General features: G+C 52.8%; 1 protein-coding gene across 2 annotated transcripts; it reads left to right on the top strand.

Annotated features, from left to right (window-relative positions):
* Positions 1-1,894: 1,894 nt before the first annotated feature.
* FKBP5 (FKBP prolyl isomerase 5) lies at positions 1,895-21,808 on the top strand. Of its 2 annotated transcripts, XM_040616465.1 has the most exons (12): positions 1,895-2,005; positions 3,363-3,439; positions 8,024-8,152; positions 9,846-9,990; positions 10,790-10,932; positions 11,806-11,920; positions 16,078-16,234; positions 16,759-16,849; positions 18,119-18,202; positions 18,709-18,894; positions 19,935-20,174; positions 21,405-21,808. In XM_040616465.1, exons 3-12 carry the CDS (start codon positions 8,048-8,050, stop codon positions 21,510-21,512), a joined length of 1,374 nt encoding a protein of 457 aa, XP_040472399.1. In that variant the 5' UTR covers positions 1,895-2,005; positions 3,363-3,439; positions 8,024-8,047; the 3' UTR covers positions 21,513-21,808. The 2 variants fall into 2 exon arrangements, with proteins under 2 accessions (XP_040472399.1, XP_040472400.1); XM_040616466.1 differs by lacking the exon at positions 3,363-3,439 and having other exon boundaries at positions 1,933-2,005.
* Positions 21,809-23,034: the final 1,226 nt, after the last annotated feature.

Here is a 23,034-nt window from a genome sequence, read left to right as displayed (position 1 = left end):
CCTGCTTGGCTATATTATTATTATTTTTTTTCCCCCCTCCAGTTACATAATCCTAATTTACGAAAGCATTAGGAAATTGCGTTCCCTGCTGTTATGTGAGTGTCTGTATATAATGGCCTCTGAGCTCGTTAGGGTGCTCAGCCCCTTGGCCAGCCGTCTCCCAAGAAGCCTGGGCAGGTGTGGAACAGCTATTTATACGCTTATTAATATTTTTTGATTTCTTTTTACCATCATCTGAGGCTGTGTCAGCCTGCCCAGCAGCGGGGTGGGTGCAGGCTGGTGCCTCTCCCTGCTGGTGGAGAGCAGAGGCTTTGCTGCTGGCTCTGGCATTCCCATTTTTCCCACTTATTTCTGGGATGTGCCGCATGTGGCAGAGGCTTGTCGTGATTTTCATGGTGGGAGTAGCTGAAATCCTGGCTGGGGCTGGGGCTGGCTTTGGAGGCAGCCGGGGTGGGAGCTGCAGAGCATCGGTGTGTAAAACCCTCCATCACATTCCATCCCTGGCACCTTCTCCCCTTGGAAGAGCAACAACCCATAAATGTTTATGGCTTTTGCTTTCCTCAGTGTGTGTTTGTCTTTTGGAATAAAGGAAGGGGAAAAAAAAAAAATATATTTCTTGGTTTTTTTCCATTTCACACGAAAGCAAAGGGCGTTGTGTCTCTGGTACCCACGCTGGAGGGGATGGACCACAGGCTGCTGGTGGGATGCTTGCAGGAGGGTCGAGTCCAAAGGAGCTTGATCCCTGCGATTTCTTATTTTCAAGCAACCTGGAAAAACCACCGAGCAAGCATTTCCTTGCTGGATAACAAGGCAAAAAAATAAAAAGGCAAAAAAAAAAAAAAAAAAAAAAGGCAACCAGATTCTTTTTAATGGGTAAACTGGGAGAAAAACAACTCCTTGCTGAAAGTCTTTTTGCATGTGGCTGGTGTGGGTGCGCTTGCCTCGCTCCTGGGGGATGCAGACAGGCTGAACCCACGTTGCTTTCTGTTGAAATATTTATTCTGGCAGGGAGCAGCGAGCCGTCCTGCTCACTTGTTCCTCTCGCTGCAGCTGAAACTTGAGGGCAGCCTCTTATTCAACATATTTAAAAAAAAAAAAAAAAAAAATTCAGTTATGACTTGGATCTGAACTAAAACCACTTCAGAAACTTAAAAATATTAGCTAGGCAAAACGATTAAGCAAGTGTGACGGGAACACATACCGTTGTATTTAAGTTAGCCGCATGCAGTAGTTTCCTTTTCTCCCTTCGTTATTCTTTTAATTGCTTAAAAACCTTCCCTTGCTTCCGCTTGTCGGTTAATAGCACCGATACCTTCTGGACCTTGGGGGGTGATTGGGTGACCGCATCCCTCCCTGGGGTGTCCCCGCTGGGTGGCCTTGGGATGCTGGAGGGATGCTCAGGGCGGGGGTACCGGGGTCTGGGTGGGCAGGAGTTAACACCGGGGCAGAGACCAGGGGGTTCGCTCGGGTTCACCCCGATGGAGGATGGAGGCTCTAAAGCTGCTCTGTTTGCGTTTTGTTTTTCTGTTTGAATAAAAGTTGCCATGACTGGCCCGCCGGGATGTTAGCTGCTTGCACAACGTGCATGCTAGGAAGTCAATCAAGCCATGTGAGTCTTATTCAGCTAGAGATACTTGAAATTTTATGGCTTTTTTTTTTTTTTTTTTAAATTTATTTTAAAGGCATGGGGAGGGGGAAAGGCAAATGGCCAGGATTTTTTTAGGGGAGGGAAAAAAAAAAAAAAGTTGATTTTTAATTCAAGTTGTGCTATATGGGTGTGAGAAATGGCACGTGGTGCCTGGGGGCATCCGTACGGGTCGGGGGTGGAGGTGCCTTGTCGGGTTTGAGAAGGTCTTAGAAATCCCGATTTTAATTTATTGGTGGCTCAAGCGCCGTCTCCCTGGGTCTCTGCTCTGCAGGCATCTTAAAACGCCCTTGTCCGGGGAAAATTGCTGCTCTGGTCATCCCTCGCCTGCTCCACGGGGCCGGTTTGCTCAGTAAGCAGGTATAGTATTAGAAAAAAAATTAGATTGTTATTAGAAAAAAAAAAAAATTAAAAAATAGTTTTTCTAATCAAGGGGGAAGCGAAACCACGGTGGGACAGTGGAGAGAGCCCAGCCGCTACGCTAATTGCGGCGGTGCTAATTGCGGTGGTGTTCGTTACCCGCCGGGGATGAAGGCTAGGGGTGCATCGGGGCTGTGCCGTGGGGTGATGCCCCCCAGCTTCGGGGCCCCACGTCTTCCCCCGGGGAGATTTGCTCTCGATTTGCTGGTTTTTAGCCCGACCTTTGCATTTAAAAAAAAAAAAAAAAAAAAAAATGTCCATCCTGTGTTGCAATCCCAAGCTTCGAGGGCTGGTGTGGCGCCGTGCGAGCGCCTGGTGCTGAGCGGGGCTCAAGGAAGAAACCCCAGAGCAGCCAGCGCTGATTTTTCCGTCCTGTTAATTTTCATCTTGACTTTCAGCAGTGGTCAATAAAAAGTTGGACAGAATATGGCCCTTTTTTCCCTTTTTTCTTTTTTCCTGTTTTCTTTTTCCCCTTTTTTCTTTTTTCCTGTTTTCTTTTCCTCCTTTTCTTTTTTCCCTTTTTCCCCCCTTTTCTTTTTGCCCCCTTTCCCCCCCTTTTCTTTTTGCCCCCTTTCCCCCCTTTTCTTTTTGCCCCCTTTCCCCCCTTTTCTTTTTTGCCCCCCTTTCCCCCCTTTTCTTTTTGCCCCCTTTCCCCCCTTTTCTTTTTGCCCCCTTTTCCCCCCTTTTGCTTTCTTGCCCCCTTTTCCCCCCTTTTGCTTTCTTGCCCCCTTTTCCCCCCTTTTGCTTTCTTGCCCCCTTTTCCCCCCTTTTGCTTTCTTGCCGCCTTCTCCCCCCCCTTTGCTTTCTTGCCCCCTTTTCCCCCCTTTTGCTTTCTTGCCCCCTTTTTCCCCCCCTTTTGCTTTCTTGCCCCCCTTTTCCCCCCTTTTGCTTTCTTGCCCCCTTTTCCCCCCTTTTGCTTTCTTGCCCCCCCTTTGCTTTCTTGCGCCCCCCCCCCCTTTTTTCTTTCTTGCGCGCCCCCCCCCCCCCCCTTTTTTCTTTCTTGCGCGCCCCCCCCCCCCCCCCCATTTTTTCACGCTGACAGTAAGATGCTAAACGTTTTTTTATGGAGACACGTGGAAGCATCGCCCTGTGGCTGCCGGGAGCGGACGAGCTGCCCTGGGTGGCTTTGCCCTGGTCTCATCGCTCCTCTCTGACCGCGGTGGAGCATCATCTGCACCTTCAAACCGCTCTCCCAGCCCTCCCTTGTTCTCTAAATCCTGCTCTAGAGCAAGGCGGGTTTTAATTTAAAAATTTTATTATTTTATTTTTAATTTCTGCCCCCCCCTTCTCTTACCAGGTATTTGTGTGAAATCCCCACTGGGCACCTCCCCCCCCGGCCCTTCAGACCTTCTCCACTGATCGCACGGTGGCAAGGTGAGACCCTTCGAAGCCCCCCCCCAGCCTTTCTCTCTCCCCCCTCCCTTTTCCCTCCCGCGAGCCTCCGGGAGGGATCTGCGACATGAAGTTTCCATTTGGAGCTGGCACATTCCCAGTATGCCGATTTCTAGGAAACGTGGCTTGGGATGGGAGCCTGTGGGATACCTGTTCTGCATCCCCTACTCTGCTTGGAATTCTCTTGCATTTTTCTGGGCTGGAAGATAGCAACACCTGCACCAGGAGGGAATTGCAAAAAGAAATGGTTTGGGTTTGTGGCGTGGATTTCTGCACAGCGTGTGCCGCTGGCGGTGGCGTGCATCCTCCTGGAGCAGTGTTTTCATCGTTTGACAAGCACCCTGCTTTTAAAAGAAAAAAAAAAAAAGCACAGGATCTATTTTTCCGAAGCAGCAACTGAATTGATGACTGATCATACGGGAGTGCTAAAATCAGGGATGGAGCCGCAGCACTGCCCGGCTGTATTGGGGCACGCAGGAGGGTGCTCTCCCTGGGCAGCCTATACCCGTTGCAGGCAGCTTAATTGCTCTTGGGCATTGATTGCAGCTTAATTGCTCGTGGGCATCCATCGTGGCTTAATTGCACACGGGGCGTCGTTTGCTCATGAGCATCAGTTGCGGTGATGCCGCTCTCCCATCCTGGGGGAGGGAAGAATATTGCAACTGCTCGTGCTGGTGTGCAGGATTTGCGACTGCATCAGGATGGAATGTTTGGGGAAACGGCAAGGTTTGCAAGAGGGGGGGATGCAGCCGTTGTTGCTTTCGAGCAATTCAAGGCGTTTATTATATTCATTTAGCGGGGCTGAGGGCAAGCGTGTGCCGGCGCCGTGGGTCGGCGTGTGCTGGTCCGAGGGGAACACGCCTCGTGCATGTGTGGGAGTCTCCTGAGCTTGTGAGCCTCCTTGTTTGCTCAGCCAGAGGCTCTTTAATGTATTTCATATTAATTAATTAACGCTGGGATAACTGCACTTGAAGGAAAGCTTGCGTCCAGGTGTCGAAACCTCTGCGTTTTAAAGTTTGTTTTAGTATAGCTCTTAAATTACGGATTAAACAGCTATGCTGGATTTTCAGATCGACCGGTAGAGCAGAGACTGAACAAAAGCGAACCAGTGCAATCCCCAGAGCCCTTCCTCGAGCGGTGAGGAATAACTTTGCCCTTCCACAGGGCCTGGGGGGCTGGAGCTGGGGGCTCTGGGTCCCTATGGCTGCGTTTGTGCCCAGCCACGAGCACCTGGACGGTGCCTGGAGGGACAGACCATACCCCAGCATTGGGCTCGGAGCTCAAGCAGGGGCATTTTGTGGGGTTTACAGGCTCCTGCAAGGGACTTTGCTTCAGAATGGGAAGAATTGAGCTGTGCAAAACTGCCCCAAGGCGTGCAAAACTGCCCCAAGGCGTGCAAAACTGCCCCCGTCACCCACATGCCCCTTTCCTGGGGCGTGCTCGGGATTTCTGTCCTCACCTTCCCATCACTTTTGTTCTCTGTGCATGGAAATCCCTTCCTTCTTGGTGGCCTTTCATCAGTGCCCTTATGCATTTCTCAATTGCTGCACCTCTTGGAGAACAAGGACCCCCAGACTGAAAGGGGGGGTGTGGGTGTTTAACCCTTCCCCATCCTCTCTCCTCCTCCCATCCCAGGGAAAGGAGGCAGCATGGGTGTTCAGGGTGCTTTAGCCTGGCTTTGTTCACAGACTTAACAACGCTTGTGGGTAACAGCAGCAGGAGAGTGGGATCGGCTTGGGGTGTCAGGAACACCCCGAGGCTTTTGCACGGGGTAATTAATTAATCCATCCCCTCCCCGTATCCAGAGCACACGTGGTCCCACAACGGGAAGATTCAGGCTCTGACACCCCTCAGCGACGGGTCCTGGCTCCCTGGTCTTGAAATCTTGGGGGGATGCAGATATTTTTGTTTTCCCTACAACCGTTTGTTTCAAATTAATTGGGATTTTGGAGCCCAGCCAGCCTCCTTCTGTCGCTCCAGACCGGAGGTAAGCAAGAGCCGCTCAGCCTTTTCTCTAACCTAGTTGGAGCTGTTTTCGCTGGACGGAGAAGTCTGGAGCTCTTTCATAACATGGACCACATCTTAATAGCTGGTCTTGTGGGCTCCATCCCTCCCACTGCTTCTGACGCAGAGCGTGTCCCCTCCCGCTCGCCTTGGCCAGCTTCCCTGGATGACTCCACTAATTGCTTACGTAGAAAATTAATGAGAAGGATGCGTATGATGTATTTTTAGATGTCTCTTAGTGGGATTTAGCAACCAGCGAGCCGGAGCCAGCACCTCCCCAGCCGTCTCCTGCATCCCAGCGGTGCCTGCTTGGTGGACCTTGTGGAGGTTCTGCCACGGGATGTGGCACTTCTTTTACAAGCTGCTCCCCTTTTTGGGCTCCTCCTGGTCCTTAATTAATGGGTTGTGGATGCTGTGTCCCCCGGTGCTGCGCAGCATCTGTGCGGGGAAGCCCTGAGCCAGTGCCAGTGGCGTGTCCGTACCGTGATGGGCATCGCCACCTCCTCGCTCACCTCCAAGAGGATGACCACAGTGGTGGCAAGGCAGTGTGGACCATGGTGGCTTGGAGGCCGTCTTGGTGCCTGACTCGTGGAATAGTTTGGGTTGGAAGGGACCTTTAAAGGTCTAGTCCAGCTCATCCAACCCCCCACCACGGGCAGGGGCATCTTCCACTGGATCAGGATGCTCAGAGCCCCATCCAGCCTGACCCCGGATGGTTCCAGGGATGGTGCATCTACCACCTCTGGGCAACCTGCTCCACTGTTTCGCCACCCTCATGATAAAAAATTTCTTCCAAAGTAGCCAATCGATGGCATGTTTTCCAGCGTATAAATACCCATGAGATGACGAGTCTCACCACCACCAAAGTTGCTTTTTTAGTGCTTTTGTAGGTGTTCCCATCTGAAACCTTAGCAGGGCAGGGGGAAAGGGAGCAGATGCAAAATCTCATTAAATACCACCCCAAAGACTGTGGTAATTGAGTATTGCAGCAAGTAGTTCCCTTATTTTTCTATTTGCTTCTTCCATTGCAGGGCTCTTTGTGTCTCGGTGGCTTCCTGTGTCGGGGGGGGGGGCCGGGCTCCAGCTCTTCCCTTTCCACCCGGGTGCGAGGAGCACAATTCTTCTTGCAGCACGACTTATCTGCCCTCGGAGCTGAAAACATCCTTTCTTTGCTCTTTTTGAATCCCCCGAATGAATGATTTCTCCTGCTGGTTAACATCAGCTTCCACACCAAAGACTGTGGGAAAATGTCGCAATTAGGACTTTAATAGATCTGGTTTATGTCTTAAAAAACCCATCGCTTTCTAATTCTCCGTCACATGTTTCCTTGATTACGTGTCGCACAGCAGTGTGGCTACCAAAATAGCCTTACAGTCTGAAGGAAATCATCAGGAAATATGTTTTTTAAACTGTAGGCAATTCTCTTTTCACTAGGCACTACTGGAAAAAGTCTGCCTCGGATGAAAAACGTGGCTTTTCTGGCACCTCGGCTGCTCGCGCGGTGACATTGGGAGCACGGGGCTCCAGCAGCTTGCCCCAACCCCCCCACGTTCTTCAGAGTCTTGCTGTGAATTTTCTCTTCGTCCACCCAAATACTTGGGATTCTTTTGGTGGAGGCTTTGCTTTAGGTTTTGGAGAAGATCCTTGCTGTGCCTTCAGGTCTCTCTACGCTTTGCTTGCCCAAGGCTTGGAGCCAGCCCTCTTTTTGGGCTGTTCTTGGTGGGCAAGACGAAGCGAGGTTTGCCTGGGGTAGAGATGCTGCTGCCTGATGAACAGAGGCTCTGAGAAATAGGTAATTCCTTGTGGAAAATAACCTTGACCTGTATAAAATAACTCAAAAGGCAAGTGCTAGCCTGGTGCACCTATTTCGAGCGCTTGTACCCAAGGGGTGCCCACCTGGGCAGACATGAGCCCAAGGGGTGCCCGCGTGAGCCAGAAGGGATGGATGGGTGAAGCCTGGTGGCCACCAGCCCTTTGCTCCTTGCCCGTGAGCACTTTGGTCTCTCCTGACTCTGCCACTGCCCTCGGTGTCTGCAACGTAGGTGCCCGTCCTGCTCCGAGTGGGGGCTCAGTAGAGCATCACCATGGGAGGTCCCCGTGGTCGGGGTGCAGCCCCCTGGGGTGAGTTCCCACCTTTCGTCTGCTCGCAGGAGTCAGTGGGCTGCTCCGTGTGTTACCTGCTGGTGCTTTTGGGGGTAAAACTCTTGCTGGGGGAGCCTGCCCGGGTGGTGCCAGGAGCGCGGCGTTGACCTCGGGAGGCTGAAGATGAAGCCTGGGGACCTCCGCCAGCGTCCCCGCCGCAGCGGCCAGATGAAGCTGTGGGGCTGTCCCCTGTCCCCAAGCAGCGAGGATGGCTGGCGTCACACTTTGGGGTTTCCTGCGCCCTGTGGGTTGGTGGAGCCCCTGGGAAGGGATTTTCCGCTCTGCACACTTGAGATGTGCTTGAAGCTTCCTGCCCCAGCCCCGAAGCAGAGCAAGCTGCTTATTTTCTTTAACCCTTTCCTCTTCCACCACCTCCTGCGGTCCCGCTGGGCTGATGGAGCGCGTGCCGTGTCTCTCCAGGTCCGGGGCTTATGCAAGGAGACAATGACCACTGATGAGGCCACCAAGAGTGAAGGGGAGGTGCAGGCGGCGGCTCTGGCTGAGCGTGGGGAGGACATCACACCGGCTCGAGACCGAGGGGTCCTGAAGGTGAGGGGTGCTGCTGGGAGGGTCCTGCCTTCCTTTCAGCCTTGTGGGGTGCACAGTCACGTTGGTGGGCTGCGTCCCCAGCTCCTGAGGTCATGGAGTAGTTCCAGGGCTGTAGGACTGATGTATTCGAAAGGCAAAGGAGATGAGCATCGCTTGGAATAAAGGAGGATAGAGTGGTGTTTGAGAGGGATGGGTTCAGGCTACTCAATGAGTTTCCCAGCTATTGTGTTCCTAATCAGATTATTAACTGTAAATCTACAAAGCATTTTTGTGTGTGACTCACAGACGTTAGAAAGAGCACATTACTGAGGTCACCCAGTCTGCTCCACAACCCCCTTGTCATATTTCAGGGCCCTTTCTGGGTAGTTCTGCTCCCCAGCGCTTGCTCTTCTCCAGTTGAATAGGACCTTTCCTCTAAGAATAGCATCCTCCCCTGCTCCATCCTCAGCTCGAGAACTGCTTGTTCCAGGCTTTTCCATTCAAAAAAAAAAAAAAAAAAAAAAAAGAAGTGTTGACAAGAAGCGAGTAGTGAAATGACACACCCCTGCGAGTAAAAGGCGGACGGACAGAAAGCGAGCGTAATCGCGTTCGCTTCAGGTTTCCAACCACGGTGTTTATCCAGACACCTCCACAAAGCCCAGGCAGGTCTCTGCTCCCAGCCCTGTCCCGCTCCCTCCCCCTGGCTCTGGGGCGGGGGATAATTTTAGGGGCTGATGGAAAGACAAACTGAACCGCTCCCCCTCGAGCCTTCCTTCGGTTTAGAGCAGCACTGCGGTGTATATGTATGTGTGTATATGTATTTTTATATATATGCATGCGTGCATGTGTGTATTTTTATATATATTCATGCATGTGTTTGTATAAAAATGCATGTGTGTGTGTATATATATAAATGCATATGCGTGTGTGTATATAAAAATGCATATGCGTGTGTGTATATATATAAAAATGCATATGCGTGTGTGTATATATATAAAAATGCATATGCGTGTGTGTATATATATAAAAATGCATATGCGTGTGTGTATATATAGAAATGTGTGTATATATATAAAAAAGCGTGTGTATATATATAAAAATGCATATGCGTGTGTATATATAGAAATGTGTGTGTATATATATAAAAAAGCGTGTGTATATATATAAAAATGCATATGCGTGTGTATATATAGAAATGTGTGTGTATATATATAAAAAAGCGTGTGTATATATATAAAAATGCATATGTGTGTGTGTATATATAGAAATGTGTGTGTATATAAAAAATGCATATGCGTGTGTATATAAAAAATGCATATGCGTGTGTATATATAAAAATGCATATGCGTGTGTATATATAAAAATGCATATGCGTGTGTATATAAAAAATGCATATGCGTGTGTATATAAAAAATGCATATGCGTGTGTATATAAAAAAATGCATATGCGTGTGTATATAAAAAATGCATATGCGTGTGTATATAAAAAAATGCATATGCGTGTGTATATAAAAAAATGCATATGCGTGTGTATATAGAAAAATGCATATGCGTGTGTATATAGAAAAATGCATATGCGTGTGTATATAGAAAAATGCACATGCGTGTGTGTATTTGTCTGCACATTTCTCTCTCTCTATCACTCTCTCTCCACACGCATCCTTAGCTGTCCCATGGTGTCCCTTCTCACGGGTGGTTTCTCTCTCTCTCTCAGATCATTAAACGACCCGGGAGCGAAGATGAGTCCCCCATGATCGGGGACAAGGTTTATGTCCACTACAAAGGCAAACTGGCCAATGGTAAAAAATTCGACTCCAGCCGCGATCGGAACGAGCCCTTCGTCTTCAGCCTGGGCAAGGGTGAGCTGGGCTGGGGGCAGGGGGGGCTGTCCGGGGGATGCTTGGGGGTGGGGTGATCCCAGGAGGGGGTGGGATGGTTCTGGTGGGGTGGGACCCTGCTGCAGGGCGGATGGGCAGTGTCAGCCCTGCTGTAAGTGACTTGTGAGGGGGGGGATTTTTTTTGGGTGCCATCCTCGCAGCACCCAGGCTGATGTTTTGTTGGGTTTTTTGCTGGGCTGCTGGTTGCTCCATCCCTGCAGCACCCAGGCTGATGTTTTGCTGGTTTTTTTGCTGGGCTGCTGGTTGCTCCGTCCTCGCAGCACCCAGGCTGATGTTTTGTTGGGTTTTTTGCTGGGCTGCTGGTTGCTCCATCCCTGCAGCACCCAGGCTGATGTTTTGTTGGGTTTTTTGCTGGGCTGCTGGTTGCTCCATCCCTGCAGCACCCAGGCTGATGTTTTGTTGGTTTTTTTTGCTGGGCTGCTGGTTGCTCCGTCCTCGCAGCACCCAGGCTGATGTTTTGTTGGGTTTTTTGCTGGGCTGCTGGTTGCTCCATCCCTGCAGCACCCAGGCTGATGTTTTGCTGTTTTTTTTGCTGGGCTGCTGGTTGCTCCGTCCTCGCAGCACCCAGGCTGATGTTTTGTTGGGTTTTTTGCTGGGCTGCTGGTTACTCCATCCTCGCAGCACCCAGGCTGATGTTTTGTTGGTTTTTTTGCTGGGCTGCTGGTTGCTCCGTCCTTGCAGCACCCAGGCTGATGTTTTGTTGTTTTTTTTGCTGGGCTGCTGGTTGCTCCCTCGTTCCTGACATCTGCCTGTCTCCTAGGTCAGGTAATCAAGGCATGGGACATCGGGGTGGCTACCATGAAGAAGGGAGAGATCTGCTACTTGCTCTGCAAACCCGAGTACGCGTACGGCTCTGCTGGCAGTGCCCCCAAAATCCCCTCCAACGCCACCCTCTTTTTTGAGGCAAGTAGTGCTGGTGAAGCCAGTGCGTGGATGAGCTCGTCTGCTCCCTTTCTGCCTTGCCAGCCAGCTCAGAAATAAATAAAAAAACCCAAAAGACGCCACACCACCCAAAAAACAACCCAACAAAAAAAAAAAAAAAACAAACCAGCTTGGATTCCTGAAATGTGTCCCTCTGCTCCAGGAACCGCTGCCAGGGTTTTCTCAGAAATGTGTGTCTGAGCTGGGAGGCTGGGACTGAAACGCTGACTGGGGAGAGTCCCAGTGCCGGGTGGGGAGCGGGCAGATTCCTGGTTTAAACATGTAGATGGGAAGGGGGAAGCAACTGGGAAATGCCTCCAGGTGCTACAAACCCGTCAGTGCTGTGGGGCTCAGTGCTGTGGGGCGGTGGGAAAGCCAAGGTTTTGGCACCGTGCGCTCGCTGGGCAGGGCTCGTCGGGACAAGGCAGTGGGGCGGGAGGAATGGGTCTGCCCTAAATTAAGGCTTAGTCCTTCCAAATCGAGCGGGGACTGAGCCGTGGGTCGGAGCTGGAACAAAGGGGAAACTCCTGCCCACGCTGCTCCCGGGCAGCTTTCGCGGCATCTTCCAGCACCGGCCGTATTGTACCCTTACAAGCTTAATAAACTTATTTTTACTGTTACTTTGTGTTACACTTCAGGTACTGGATGTGTCCCAATTTCTAATAAATCGGGTGTATTATGCTGTGGCTTGGAGCTGGCTTTTATGGGCGACTTCTCATCGGCTGAACGGAGAATTAGCTGGCTTGGCTTTCCAGCCAGACGATCAACTGCTGCTTTGTGACTTTTCCGTTGTTTTTCTCTTCTCCTTCCCCCCCTTCCCAAGCTCTGCCCACCTTTATTATTTTATTTTTTTAGGTCGAGCTGCTTGACTTCAAAGGCGAGGACTTGTTTGAGGATGGAGGAATAATCCGGAGGATCAAGAGGAAGGGAGAAGGTTACTCCAACCCTAACGAAGGTGCTACGGTGGAAAGTGAGTGCTGGTCCCTGCGGGGGAAGGGGGCTGGGGGGGGTATGCTGCCCCAGAGCACCCCGCTTTCTTCTCCCTGCTAAGGAGCTGCTGGCGCCGTACAGAACGTAGGTGGCTGTGCGTCGTGGTGGGATGCAGTTACATCCATCCGGAGCCTGGATGGGATGGAGAGGGGCTGGGAGAGCAGCGGGTCAGTGTCCGCCCGGGGATGCTCCTCCGAGCTCTCCTTGGCACAGCCCCAGCGGTGGCTTCTGCCAGAGCCGCTGGCCGGGAGGTTGGTTGGAAAACCTCAAGGCGCGGGAGCAGCCGGCCGGCGATGGAGTGACCGCTCGAATGTAACCTGCGCTCCAGTTTCTCGGTCGCGTTGACAAACATCCCTGCGAGCCCCAGCGCCGCTCAGCTGGCGGCTGCGGGGAGGGTGGAAGAAGCAACCCCCCAGGGGGGTTTGGGGCTCTGCCATCTCCCCCAACCCTTTTGCATCCGTTGCAGTGTCCAAGCCGCCCCGGGATGCGCTGGCTGCCAAAAGCCCCGGCTTTGCCTCGAAAGCATCAGTAGCTGGGACGTCCTCCCTCGATGGCATCCTTTGCTAAGTGTTTTGGGCACCGCCGCCAGTGCTCAGCGGCTTCTTTGATCCCCTTGTTCCAACGGTGATTGTAGTTCTGGTGGGTTTTATCGCATCTCTTGCAGAACGGAGCCTTTTCTTTCCCTTCCCCTGTTGCCAGAGGGCTGCCGCTGCTTGAGGCGGGAAGGAAACGAATACAGGGGGTTTGCTGAGGCTGGGGTGGTCTCAGCTGACGTGGGAGGATGAGGAGCTCGGGTCCCATCGGGCTTTCCCTGTTCTGATCCCGTTTCCGGAGCAGGAATTTTGCGGGGCTGGACAGGGGAAGCCAGGCTTTATTTTTCTGGTGGGTTTTTTCCCCCTTTCCAAGAACCGCTCCGCCACAGCCACCGAGCTCGCTCCGTACGGGCGACATTTACTCTCTTCTCTCTTTCAGAGCTCCCGTACACAAAGATTAACTCCCTTTATCGAAGGAGAAATTGGATCTGAGCTGTGACAGCTCATAATGCTGGCTGCCTTAAATGGCTGGCTCTTCTAACGAGGCGCTCTTCTAAGCAAAAATGAGTTTTTGACTAAGATTTGACTGTCTGCCTCTCCTGCGGTGAGCATCCTAGCTGGGGACCAGCTGCGAGCCGAGCTTCAAGCTGGCTCCACTACCCCAAAGATTAAACTAAAAGACTAAATATAATCAAAATCATTACGGATCCAGCGTTCCTCTCTAGTTTGATTAGGTCTGAGTGCTCTACAGGCAGCGCCGTGCCCAGTGCAGAGGATGGGGGAGAGCCCTGGTCCCTCTCTGGTTGTTCCCTTTGCAGCTTGAGGTTTTCTGGAACGTGACGATGCTTTCATGGCTCAGGAGGGGACTGAGGCAGGGAAGGGGGAGCAGCAGGCAGAAATCATCTCTCTGAAAGGACCTAAGAAGCCAGATAACGAGGCTTTTCATACGCCTGATGCCCCACTGCCTATTATCCCTGCTTTACCTATTTCAAATGAATGCGTCCATCGGAGCAAACGCTGTGAGCTGGAGCACGCGCGTGGTCAGAATCCTGGAGATGGACGCTCTGCAAGATGGCCTGCCGTGCTGTGCCGTGCCGCTCCACTTGCAGCTCGTGTGGCCCGTAATTCATTTGGACCTATACATCCCTATACATCCCTATACATCCAGGGGCCAGAGACCCTTAAATACATCCCCGTGAGAGAGGACGAGGAGAAGCAGCAGCAGGCAGCCTTGGAGTGAGCGGTTGGGTGCAAACGATATTTTTTATTTTATTTATTTTTTTTTTTTTTTTAAATAAGTGCAGTGCTTTTTATGGTGGGCACTGTGCCGGGGACGGCACGGCAGCCGTGGGGACGCGGCGTGGGGACGGCACAGCAGCCCACCCTGGGCTGTGACCCAGGGGAGCAGTGATGGTTTATCTCAGCCACGTATAACGTTCGTCGCTGCTGAATTCGGCTGGAAGAAACCACGCTTCCAGGAGCAGGCATCTCCAGGCTGGAGTTTTGAAAGTGTTTTTGTAGGTTTGAAGTTTTGCAGACCCTAATTTGCAGTTCCGGTCCCTAAAACCTGGGTTGCAGTTGAAATCTGGCATTCCAGTTTTTGTTACAACCTTTCCCCCCCCACCCCTCCTCCTTCTCCGTTTTTAATCTGAGTACAAATTGCTGTCAGCACATCAAGTTCGTGTGCCAGCCGCACTCGGTACACTCTGTTCTCAGCTCTTCAAAAACAAAATCGCTGCAGGCACCGAGAGAACAATAAGTCAGAGCTGCAACCAGAGTGATGTTCCTTCGGCAGCTTTTTTTTCCCCCTGTAATCCAAGAGCAACTGCAGCTAGCTGACCCGCTCCTGGAAACTTGAGCGGAGATTTCCCCCCCCTTTGCCCAGTGTATTTTACTTGCAATTAAAATAGAGTGAAACTCTCCTTGCAGGGAAGGATCGCAGCATCCTCCTCTGCATCCTGTTTTAAAGCGTGATCATCCCGTCACTGCCGCATCCTGCTGGGGACAAGGGACCTGGGAGGGCTGTAGTGCTGCTTTTGGGGTTCGGGGGATCTGTACTTGCTGGGAACAGGCAGGGAGATGGCACAGTGCGGTGGGGTTGCTGGGTTACCTCTATTTTAGGTTGAATTTTCCACTTTTCCTATGCCTAAGAATATAGCCAGCTTGGTTATGGGTAAAGCAAAAGCAGAGTCAGCCCCGGAGGAGCTGGATGTGCTTTTCGTGCTCGTCCCAAGCCGGGTGCTGAGCCCCATGGTCACTGTGCACCCGCGAGGGATGCAGGATGCATCCCAGGATGCTGGCAAGTGTATCGGCATCCTCTGCTCCACCGCACTTGAGTCCCATCGTGGCTTTGGTGGCAGGAGGGGGGGTGACGAGGCAGAGCTTGGTGTCCTGTCCCCGTGGTGGGGAGAACATCCTGGGGTAACACCCCAGGGCTGGACCTGCCCTCGGGAAGGGGCTCTGCCTGCTGCGCCCGTGCACCTCATCCCGGGGACATCCCGGACATCCCGGGGCAGGGACGTGTCCGTGGGGCAGGGACAGGCACCCTTCCTTCAGCCTGGGCTGCAGCTCAGCCGTACGGAGCCCAGACCCTTGGCTACACCTGGCACTGTGTCTGCTTTGGCTCATCCTTGCGCTCGCCTCCTGCCACCCCTGCCACCGGGGTGAGGTGCTGGGGGCCCCCAGCACCTCACCCCTCGGGTCACATCCTGCTCTCTCCGCTCTGCAGCGAGCAAAGGTGAAGCTCACATCCTTCCAGGCTGCAAAACCTTTAAGCACAGTTGTGACCACATTAATGCGCACTGTGAATTTTTCCTCTTAAAAAGCTTTTTTTCATTTGTTTCTGCCTTTTTTTTTTTTTTTAATGGTACGTAGGAATTCCTTAGGAAATTCCTTTTATTTTTACCTGCCCGCACGCATATGCCTTGTGTACCCTGCAAGCAGAGTGCAAAGAGCTAAAACTGTCCCCAAAGCCTGGAACGTCTTCAAGATTGAATAAATAAAGAATAATCTCGCTGTGGAAACGCAGCCAGGAATACCAGGTGGCGAATGTGCCAGGTACCCGGTGTCCGCTCCGTCTGCACTTCTGCCAATGTCTGGGGCTGGAACAGCATGGTTAGTGGTTGAAGATTAAAAAAAAAAAAAAAAAGAAAACCAAAAAGTTTTATCTTGTACTTTGAGTTCTTAGAGGCAGGAGAACATAGCCTTGTTTTCGAGGTAGAAGGCGAAGCGGTATAGCGCCGTATGGAAGATTTGTAATCGCCGTGATAAACTCTGCATGGCAGCGTGCCAGGAGCAATACCCAGTTCCAGTAAGACTTGACTCGTGCAGTTGAGTACGAGGGGAACATATTAGTCATGATGTTTATCTGTTGTCTGGTCCTTGGTTAGATGAGATATGCCTGCCTTGCTTTTCAGCAATGCTCCCGAGCCCTCCCCGTCCCCGTGCGCTCACCAAGGGCTCCTTGGCTGCCCCAGCCCCCTTCCAGGGCTGGAGCTTTGCTGGAGTTGGGGAGATAACACTTTATAAGATGCTTTCTTCGGAGCCCACCTTGCCTTGGTTTGGGGGGCTCCGGGTGCGATCCTGCCCTCTCACCTCTCTGCAGTTCACCTGGAGGGATTCTGCGGCGGCACCAGGTTCGATTGTAAAGACGTGAAGTTCATTGTGGGCGAAGGGGAGGACCACGACATCCCCATCGGCATCGACAAAGCCCTGGAGAAGATGCAGAGGGGAGAGCACTGCATCCTCTACCTTGGGCCACGGTGAGGATCATCCCTGCAAGGATGCTGTCTAGTTTATGCTTCTGACAGCCGAGGTTGTTTCGGCACTCCTGGAAGACAGCGATCCTGAAAGTCGGACTCTCCAGGGGAGCCTCGGGTTAGCAGTGCCAGCAGGGTGGCAAGGGTGACCGGTGGCGTGTAGGCAGGAATCTCAAGATGCTTTAAAAAAAAATCAGGTAAAAGGGGTTTACGCAAGTCCTGTGGCTGAAAGGAAAACATCTCCATGGAAATCGCTGGGGCTGGGCTCCTTCCACTGGAGAGAAACCCGTAGAAAAAGGTGGATTTAATGCAGCCAGAAAGGATGATTCCCAAGATATAACGCATTGTATATTGTCAGATAGCTCTGCTTGTGGAGAACAATATCACCCTGGCCCCAAAACGTTAGAAAGCTGTGGGCATGGAGCTGGGTGTGAAATCAGAATTAGCAACCTGGGTCTGTGTTTGTGGCCCAACGCTGCTGAAATGAAGATTTTCCCCCTGCTCTGACACCTCTTCTGCCCTTCCAGGTACGGCTTTGGCGAGGCGGGGAAGCCGAAATACGGCATTCAGGCGAACGCAGAGCTGGTGTACGAGGTCACACTGAAAAGCTTTGAAAAGGTGAGGGTGCTGGTCCCTCCCCAGGTTCCGGGAACGCTGGTCCCTGTGCAGCGTCCACCCTTTGTCCCTGGCGTGGCTGCAGCCCAGCCCCTGCTGAAGTGGATACGTCACCAAGGATCTCTGTGTTCTTAATTTGTTCTTCTCTGTTGGTTTGTTTTATTTTTCTGGCTGGGGTCCAAGGCTGGTTCTCTTACGTGTTCCTAGCCTTGTTCCTTTTGTCCTTTCTTTCCCCCCCCCCACTTTTTTTTCTCTCTTTTATTTATTTTGTGTCCTTTTATTTATTTTGTGTCCTTTTATTCTCTCCTCCTCCCCCCCTGTTTGTTTTTTTTTTTTTTTTCCCCTTGGGCTGCACGGGTAAAAGTTGGTGTGTCTAGCCAGCTGGCGCTGAGGAGCTCGGCTGCCACACTGAGCTGCCTGTGCCCATGGGGAGGCTGGGGACGGGATGCAGGAGATGCCCATGGGATGGGGGCTGGGGTGCAGGAGATGGCCAGGGGCTGGGGGCTGGGATGCAGGAGATGGCCGTGGGATTGGGGCTGGGATGCAGGAGGTGGCCATGGGATGGGGGCTGGGATGCAGGAGGTGGCCATGGGATGGGGGCTGGGATGCATGAGGTGGCCATGGGATGGGGGCTGGGATGCAGGAGGTGGCCGTGGGATGGGGGCTGGGATGCAGGAGGTGGCCAGGGGATGGGGGCTGGGATGCAGGAGGTGGCCGTGGGATGGGGGCTGGGATGCAGGAGGTGGCCGTGGGATGGGGGCTGGGATGCAGGAGGTGGCCAGGGGATGGGGGACGGGATGCAGGAGGTGGCCATGGGATGGGGGCTGGGATGCAGGAGGTGGCCATGGGATGGGGCAGGTGCTGCATCCCTGGCTGGGTCCCCTCCCCACCCCATCACCCTGGCCAGAGTGGGAGCGAGACCTGTCACATCCCCTCTCTGCTGGGGGATGTCTCTCCCCACCTTCCTCTTCCCTGTTTTTGGGGGTTTATTTGGTGTCAGGTTTTTCCTTCTGTGGGGTTGTGGTGCATGAACCACCTGGCTCAGCGTGAAGTCCTCAACCTGGAGGGGGTTTCTCTATTGTAAAGGGCTCCAGGTCTGCACCCCCACCTCGTCCCCAGCCCCTCAAATTAAAAAAGCTGCTGGATTCACCCTCTGTAATACTTCCCTGATGAGCCCAGCTTGTTAGGAGCAATCCTAGGAAGCCAGGTGGTCCTGCTGGCTGCGGTGGGCTGCCATGCTCCACTGGGATTGCTCCAAATATTTCTTTGCAGGCCAAGGAGTCGTGGGAGATGGACACCAAAGAGAAGCTGGAGCAGGCCGCCATCGTCAAGGAGAAAGGCACGATGTACTTCAAGGTTTGTAAACTGGGGGATGGGGGAGGTGGGGCTGGAAAAGACCCCGGGGGTGACTGTTGGATACGTGACTTAGTCGTTGATGTCAGAGAAGCCGTGTGTTCCCCCAGCAGCGCTGGGGGAAAGCGGGTCCTGCCCTCCCTCTGCCGCCTTCTCACTCCCTGATGCTCCCTGAGATGTGTCCTCCTTCCCCAGCGTTGCCTTGGGAAGCAGGATGGCAGGTCGGACTCTTCCCAGGCCAGGACTAGTGCCGAGGGGCTTTGCAGTTCCCCTTGCCGGGCTGGGGCATCCTGGTGCCCCGCTCTGCTCTGACGTGGCTTTTCCCGGGGGCAGCACACCAGCCGCTCCAGCCGTGCCCTGGTGTGGTTGTAGGTATCCAGCATCCTCCTCCCTCCGTGGATTTATTTAACACACCACAGGAAACTCAGAACCTGTTCGCAGGATGGTTTGGGAGCAGGCTGAGCCTTCTCGGCGCGGGTCCCTCTAGCTTTTTATTTGTTCCATCCCAGGAAGGCAAATACCTGCAGGCGGTGATTCAGTATGGGAAGATAGTGTCCTGGCTGGAGATGGAGTATGGCTTGTCTGAAAAAGAGTCGAAAGCATCCGACTCCTTCCTCCTGGCTGCCTTCCTCAACCTGGCCATGTGCTACCTGAAGCTGCGGGAGTACGCCAAAGCCGTCGAGTGCTGCGATAAGGTAGAGGCGCACGAGCCTGGGGGCTGGAGCATCTCTCCTCCTGCAATTTTTCTTTTTTTTTTTTTTTTTTTTTTTTTTAAATTTCTTCTCATATAAGAAGCAATTTCCAAATGGCAGAGTGATGGTGGCATCCCTTCTGCGCCTCGAGGTCTCTGTGGATGCTGCGTGCTCGGAGACTGCAGGAGCAAAAGTGCCTTTTGGGGTTCAAAATCCCCCTGGGCATGCCCTTAAACCAGCTTTTCTTCCAAGGCCAGCTCCGTGTCAATGGGTGCTGCGCGGGCCGACAGCCTTGGGGTGCTGTTTGGGTCTGCCCAGGCTGGATCTGGGTGCTGGGTGCTGGTCTGGGTCTCTGCTGGAGCTGCTGCAGATCTCCAAGTCGCTTGAGGGGTGGGATGCGGCTTTGCCAGTCCCTAAAAGAGCTGCAACCTTGTCTTTGTCAGGAAACTCTTAATTCTTTTATAAAAGGCTTAAATCTCAGCATCTTGCCTACAGGAAAGATAGTAAAGCTGGTTGTCTTAATCTAAAAGGTGAATCATTGCCGAGCGATGTGTTCTTTTTACAAAAAAAGTATGTAAAAAAAAATTTTTTTACAAAAAAAATTAGTATTTTTTTACAAAAAAAGTAAATTTATTTTACAAAAAAATTTACTAAAGCATATGTGGCTTTTGCTAAAGGAAAATAATGTCACTGCTAAAGCAGCGAGACCAAAGCGTGTTTGATCCGTCAGCTCCCTTGGCTCTGAGCTCCCCACGTTCCTCTGGGCTTTAACATTTACACCTGAGTTCTTGTCTGTGGGTTTGTCTCCCCCCGGCTCTGCCACTCTCAGGGGGATTTTAAGCAAGGAGAAACAACTAAACTATATTAATGACCTGCCAACTGCTGATGGAGACGGGTCAATTTTTGTTGAGCAAGATGCAAGTGGTCTGGAGACTTGGAGCCACCTTGTCCTAATTTCAGCAGATTTAACAAGGTTTTGACCACAGGGGGATCTTTTCTGGAAGCCCCAGGTGTTGCTAACGGGGGGACCGGTGTGTTTCCAGGCGCTGGGACTGGACCAGGACAACGAGAAGGGCTTGTACCGGAGAGGCGAAGCCAGGTTATTGATGAACGAGTTTGAGCTGGCAAAATGTGACTTTCAAAAAGTGCTGGAAGTGAATCCACAGAACAAAGCGGCAAAATCACAGATCTCCGTCTGCCAGAAGAAAACGAAGGAGCACAACGAGCGGGACCGGAGGATCTACGCCAACATGTTCACAAAGTTTGCGGAGAGGGATGCAAAGGTGCGTGTTGCCTGGGTTTGGCCATTTGGCAGGCTGCGCTGAGGGATGCTTGGCGGGTTTGTGATGAGAGGAGCTGGGTTAAATGGAACGTATTTAAATTCATGAAGTTATTAAATTATAGGTCAGGTTGAGGGTGGAGGGACAGAGCCTGCTGCAGTGGGAAGAAGTGGTTTCTTTCTTGGGCCCCTCTTACGCAGAGGCTGCCGTCAGATGCTCAGCCATCAGCTCAGAGTATTTGCGGTGCGAGCTCCCGAGGGCTGGTAACACTGTTGGCATTTGTACTTCATTTTGCTGTTCCCAGCTAGTGACTCTGGATGACCTCCTGGTCACGGGCAAAATGAAATGTCATCCTGTCTCTGGCAAGGCCAAGGGTATTTTGAGACACGATAGTATGGATTTCCTGCAGCTGGTAAGGCAATAGCCCGCTGCTCTGCTGGTACAGGGGGGATCGCTGTCTCGTAACAGGCTCGCGTCCAGAATTCCTCTGAACAAAACCCAGTGTACTGTAACGGGAGAGGACACGGCTTTGCAAGCCGCCTGCCTGGGTCATTTTTAGTATAATCCCTCCTGAACCCCTGCCTGGAGGTTGGGGCTATGGACTAAGTGAGCGGTGCAGACCCTGGGGAGCAGCGTGCCGGGGTAACCGGGCCGGGGCAGGGAGCGGAGCCGCGCCGGCTGCTGGCACCGCGGGTGTGATGGGGAGAGTCGCTGCTGGAGCAGGTTAAAGGCTTTCAGGTGCCTTAGCACTCCTCCTGCACCCGCCGGACTGCGTGTACGGGCTGCACCTATGGCTTGGTGCTGTGCCTCTATCCAATGGTGGTCCCTCACCTCCTGGTCCCTCTCTGTGCCCCTGCATCCATCCATCCGTCCATCCATCCATCCATCCGTCCATCCATCCATCCATATCCATCCATCCATCCACCCATCCACCCATCCATCCATCCGTCCATCCATCCATCCATATCCATCCATCCATCCATATCCATCCATCCATCCACCCATCCACCCATCCATCCATCCAGGCTCACTCTGTCCCCTCGAGGTGGTCACATCCTTCCCGTACCTTCCCCCAGAGCTCGTCGAGCCAAGCAAACGGGAGCCTGCGGTTGATAGGCAGCGGGGAGCCAAGGCGGGGGGAGTTCTGCCCACCCGTACCCATCCCCGGCATCGCTGCCGCCTGCCTGCTCCTTCCTCCTCCTGTTCCCATGTGCTTTATCTGCTGTTTTGCAGGAAGCAGCTAGCAAAACTGGGGTCGAAAAAGCAGGGGAGAAAGCAGCTTGTGAAAAGGGACCGAAAACTCACGATGCTGAAGGTGAAGAGGCTGAAGGACACGTATGACGGAGGAGGAGGGGAAGGGAGAGCCTCCTGCCCTTGGCCCGTGCAGAAAAAGGTTGCTGCCAGACCTCGGGACTCGCCAGTGTTTTCTTGTAAAGCTTGTTACAGTTTGTGTGATTGTGGAAGCAAAAAGCGCCTCGCAAAGAAAAACGAACCCTGTCTCACTGCCCTGGGCACGCTCGGGGGCAGAGTGGGAGCGGCGGGACGCCGTGGGACCACCGCACGTGGAACAAATAGCTTTTAAATGGAGAGAAAGAGAGAGAGAGAGAAAAAAAAAATAATAAAAATTGAAACTCTTGGCTCTTGGGAGGTGTCCGTAGACAGCTCGTCCCAGCTCCCTCGGCTTTGTGCCAGCTGGCGGCGCAGCATCCCGGGTCCTCCGAGATGAGCTGGGATGTGGGAGATGCTCCTGGTACGCTGCGGTGCTGCCTGCGGTTGTATCCGGCACACGGCCACGCTGCACCGCACCAGTGCCAGCACCGGCACCAGCACGGTGGGCTGCCGGAGCACAGAGCTGGCTCACGGGGACCCAGCACCCTGGAGCGCTCGGTGGCTTTCTCACCCGTGGGTGTCCACTGGGGGGGGGGGGGAAATTGGTTTTCTCTCCTGGTGGGTCCTCGCCTGCGGCCGAAGGGGTTGTGATGTGGAGCCAGGCGTGAGGGTGAGGACCTGCATCGCCTCCGCTGCACCCCTCAGCGCAGGGGTGAAATTCACCGTTCAAGCGCTGTTTTTGGGGGGGTGGGGGGGGTGGACTTTATCTTTTGGAGAAGCTGGTGTCTGTTTCCTTGGAGAGCCAAAGCCTGTCCAGCTCCGCTCTCGCAGGCGCTGGGTCCGCAGGCTGCGTGCCAGCCCTCAGCTCCCGTCTTGAACTGGGAGTTTTATTGCTTATTTGGGGTCTATACTGGGGGGGGAAAAAAGGTTGGCGTGGTGGTTCATAAAGCAAGCGATGGTTTGAGCTGGTACCGTGGGTTTACAGCTCGTGGCGAGGGGGGACCCGGGTGTGCGGGGGGTGCATCGTGTCCCCATGCTGGTGCTGCTGCCACCTCGGCCATCCTTCTCCTCCATCCTAAAGGGATGCCGTCACTACCGTGTGAGAACAGCTTTCCGGTTGTTATTTTTCCTGTCTGTTCTTTGTAATACTCCTTTTGGAGCTTGGAAATAAACAACAGAAAAAAAAAAAAAAAAACAAAAAAAACCAGAAAAAAAAAAAAAAGAAAAAAAAAAAGAAAAGTGCTTTTTCTCTGGGTCCTGCTCAGCAAAGGGGGTGGCCGGGGGGACATACAGGTGTGCTCTCCTCTGGGTGGAGATGCCCCAGCTCCAGCGAGGGGTTCGTTAAGGAATTATTGCCATCCTCAAGGCCTGATGCTGTCCGTTTTTATCAGCACCGTCGTTCCCTGGAGAGCCAGGGCTTCGGAGGTGCCTGGCTGGGGGATGCTACTTGGGGGTCTCAGCTGTTCCTCCAGCCTGGGGGGGGATTATCCTGGTGCTTTGGGGTTGTTTTTTTTTTGCTAGCATGTCCCCTTGG

This window comes from Falco naumanni, chromosome 17 (assembly GCF_017639655.2).
Source record: "Falco naumanni isolate bFalNau1 chromosome 17, bFalNau1.pat, whole genome shotgun sequence".
NCBI classification, from domain to species: Eukaryota; Metazoa; Chordata; class Aves; order Falconiformes; family Falconidae; genus Falco; species Falco naumanni.
This window is presented reverse-complemented; position numbering and strand designations above follow the sequence as displayed.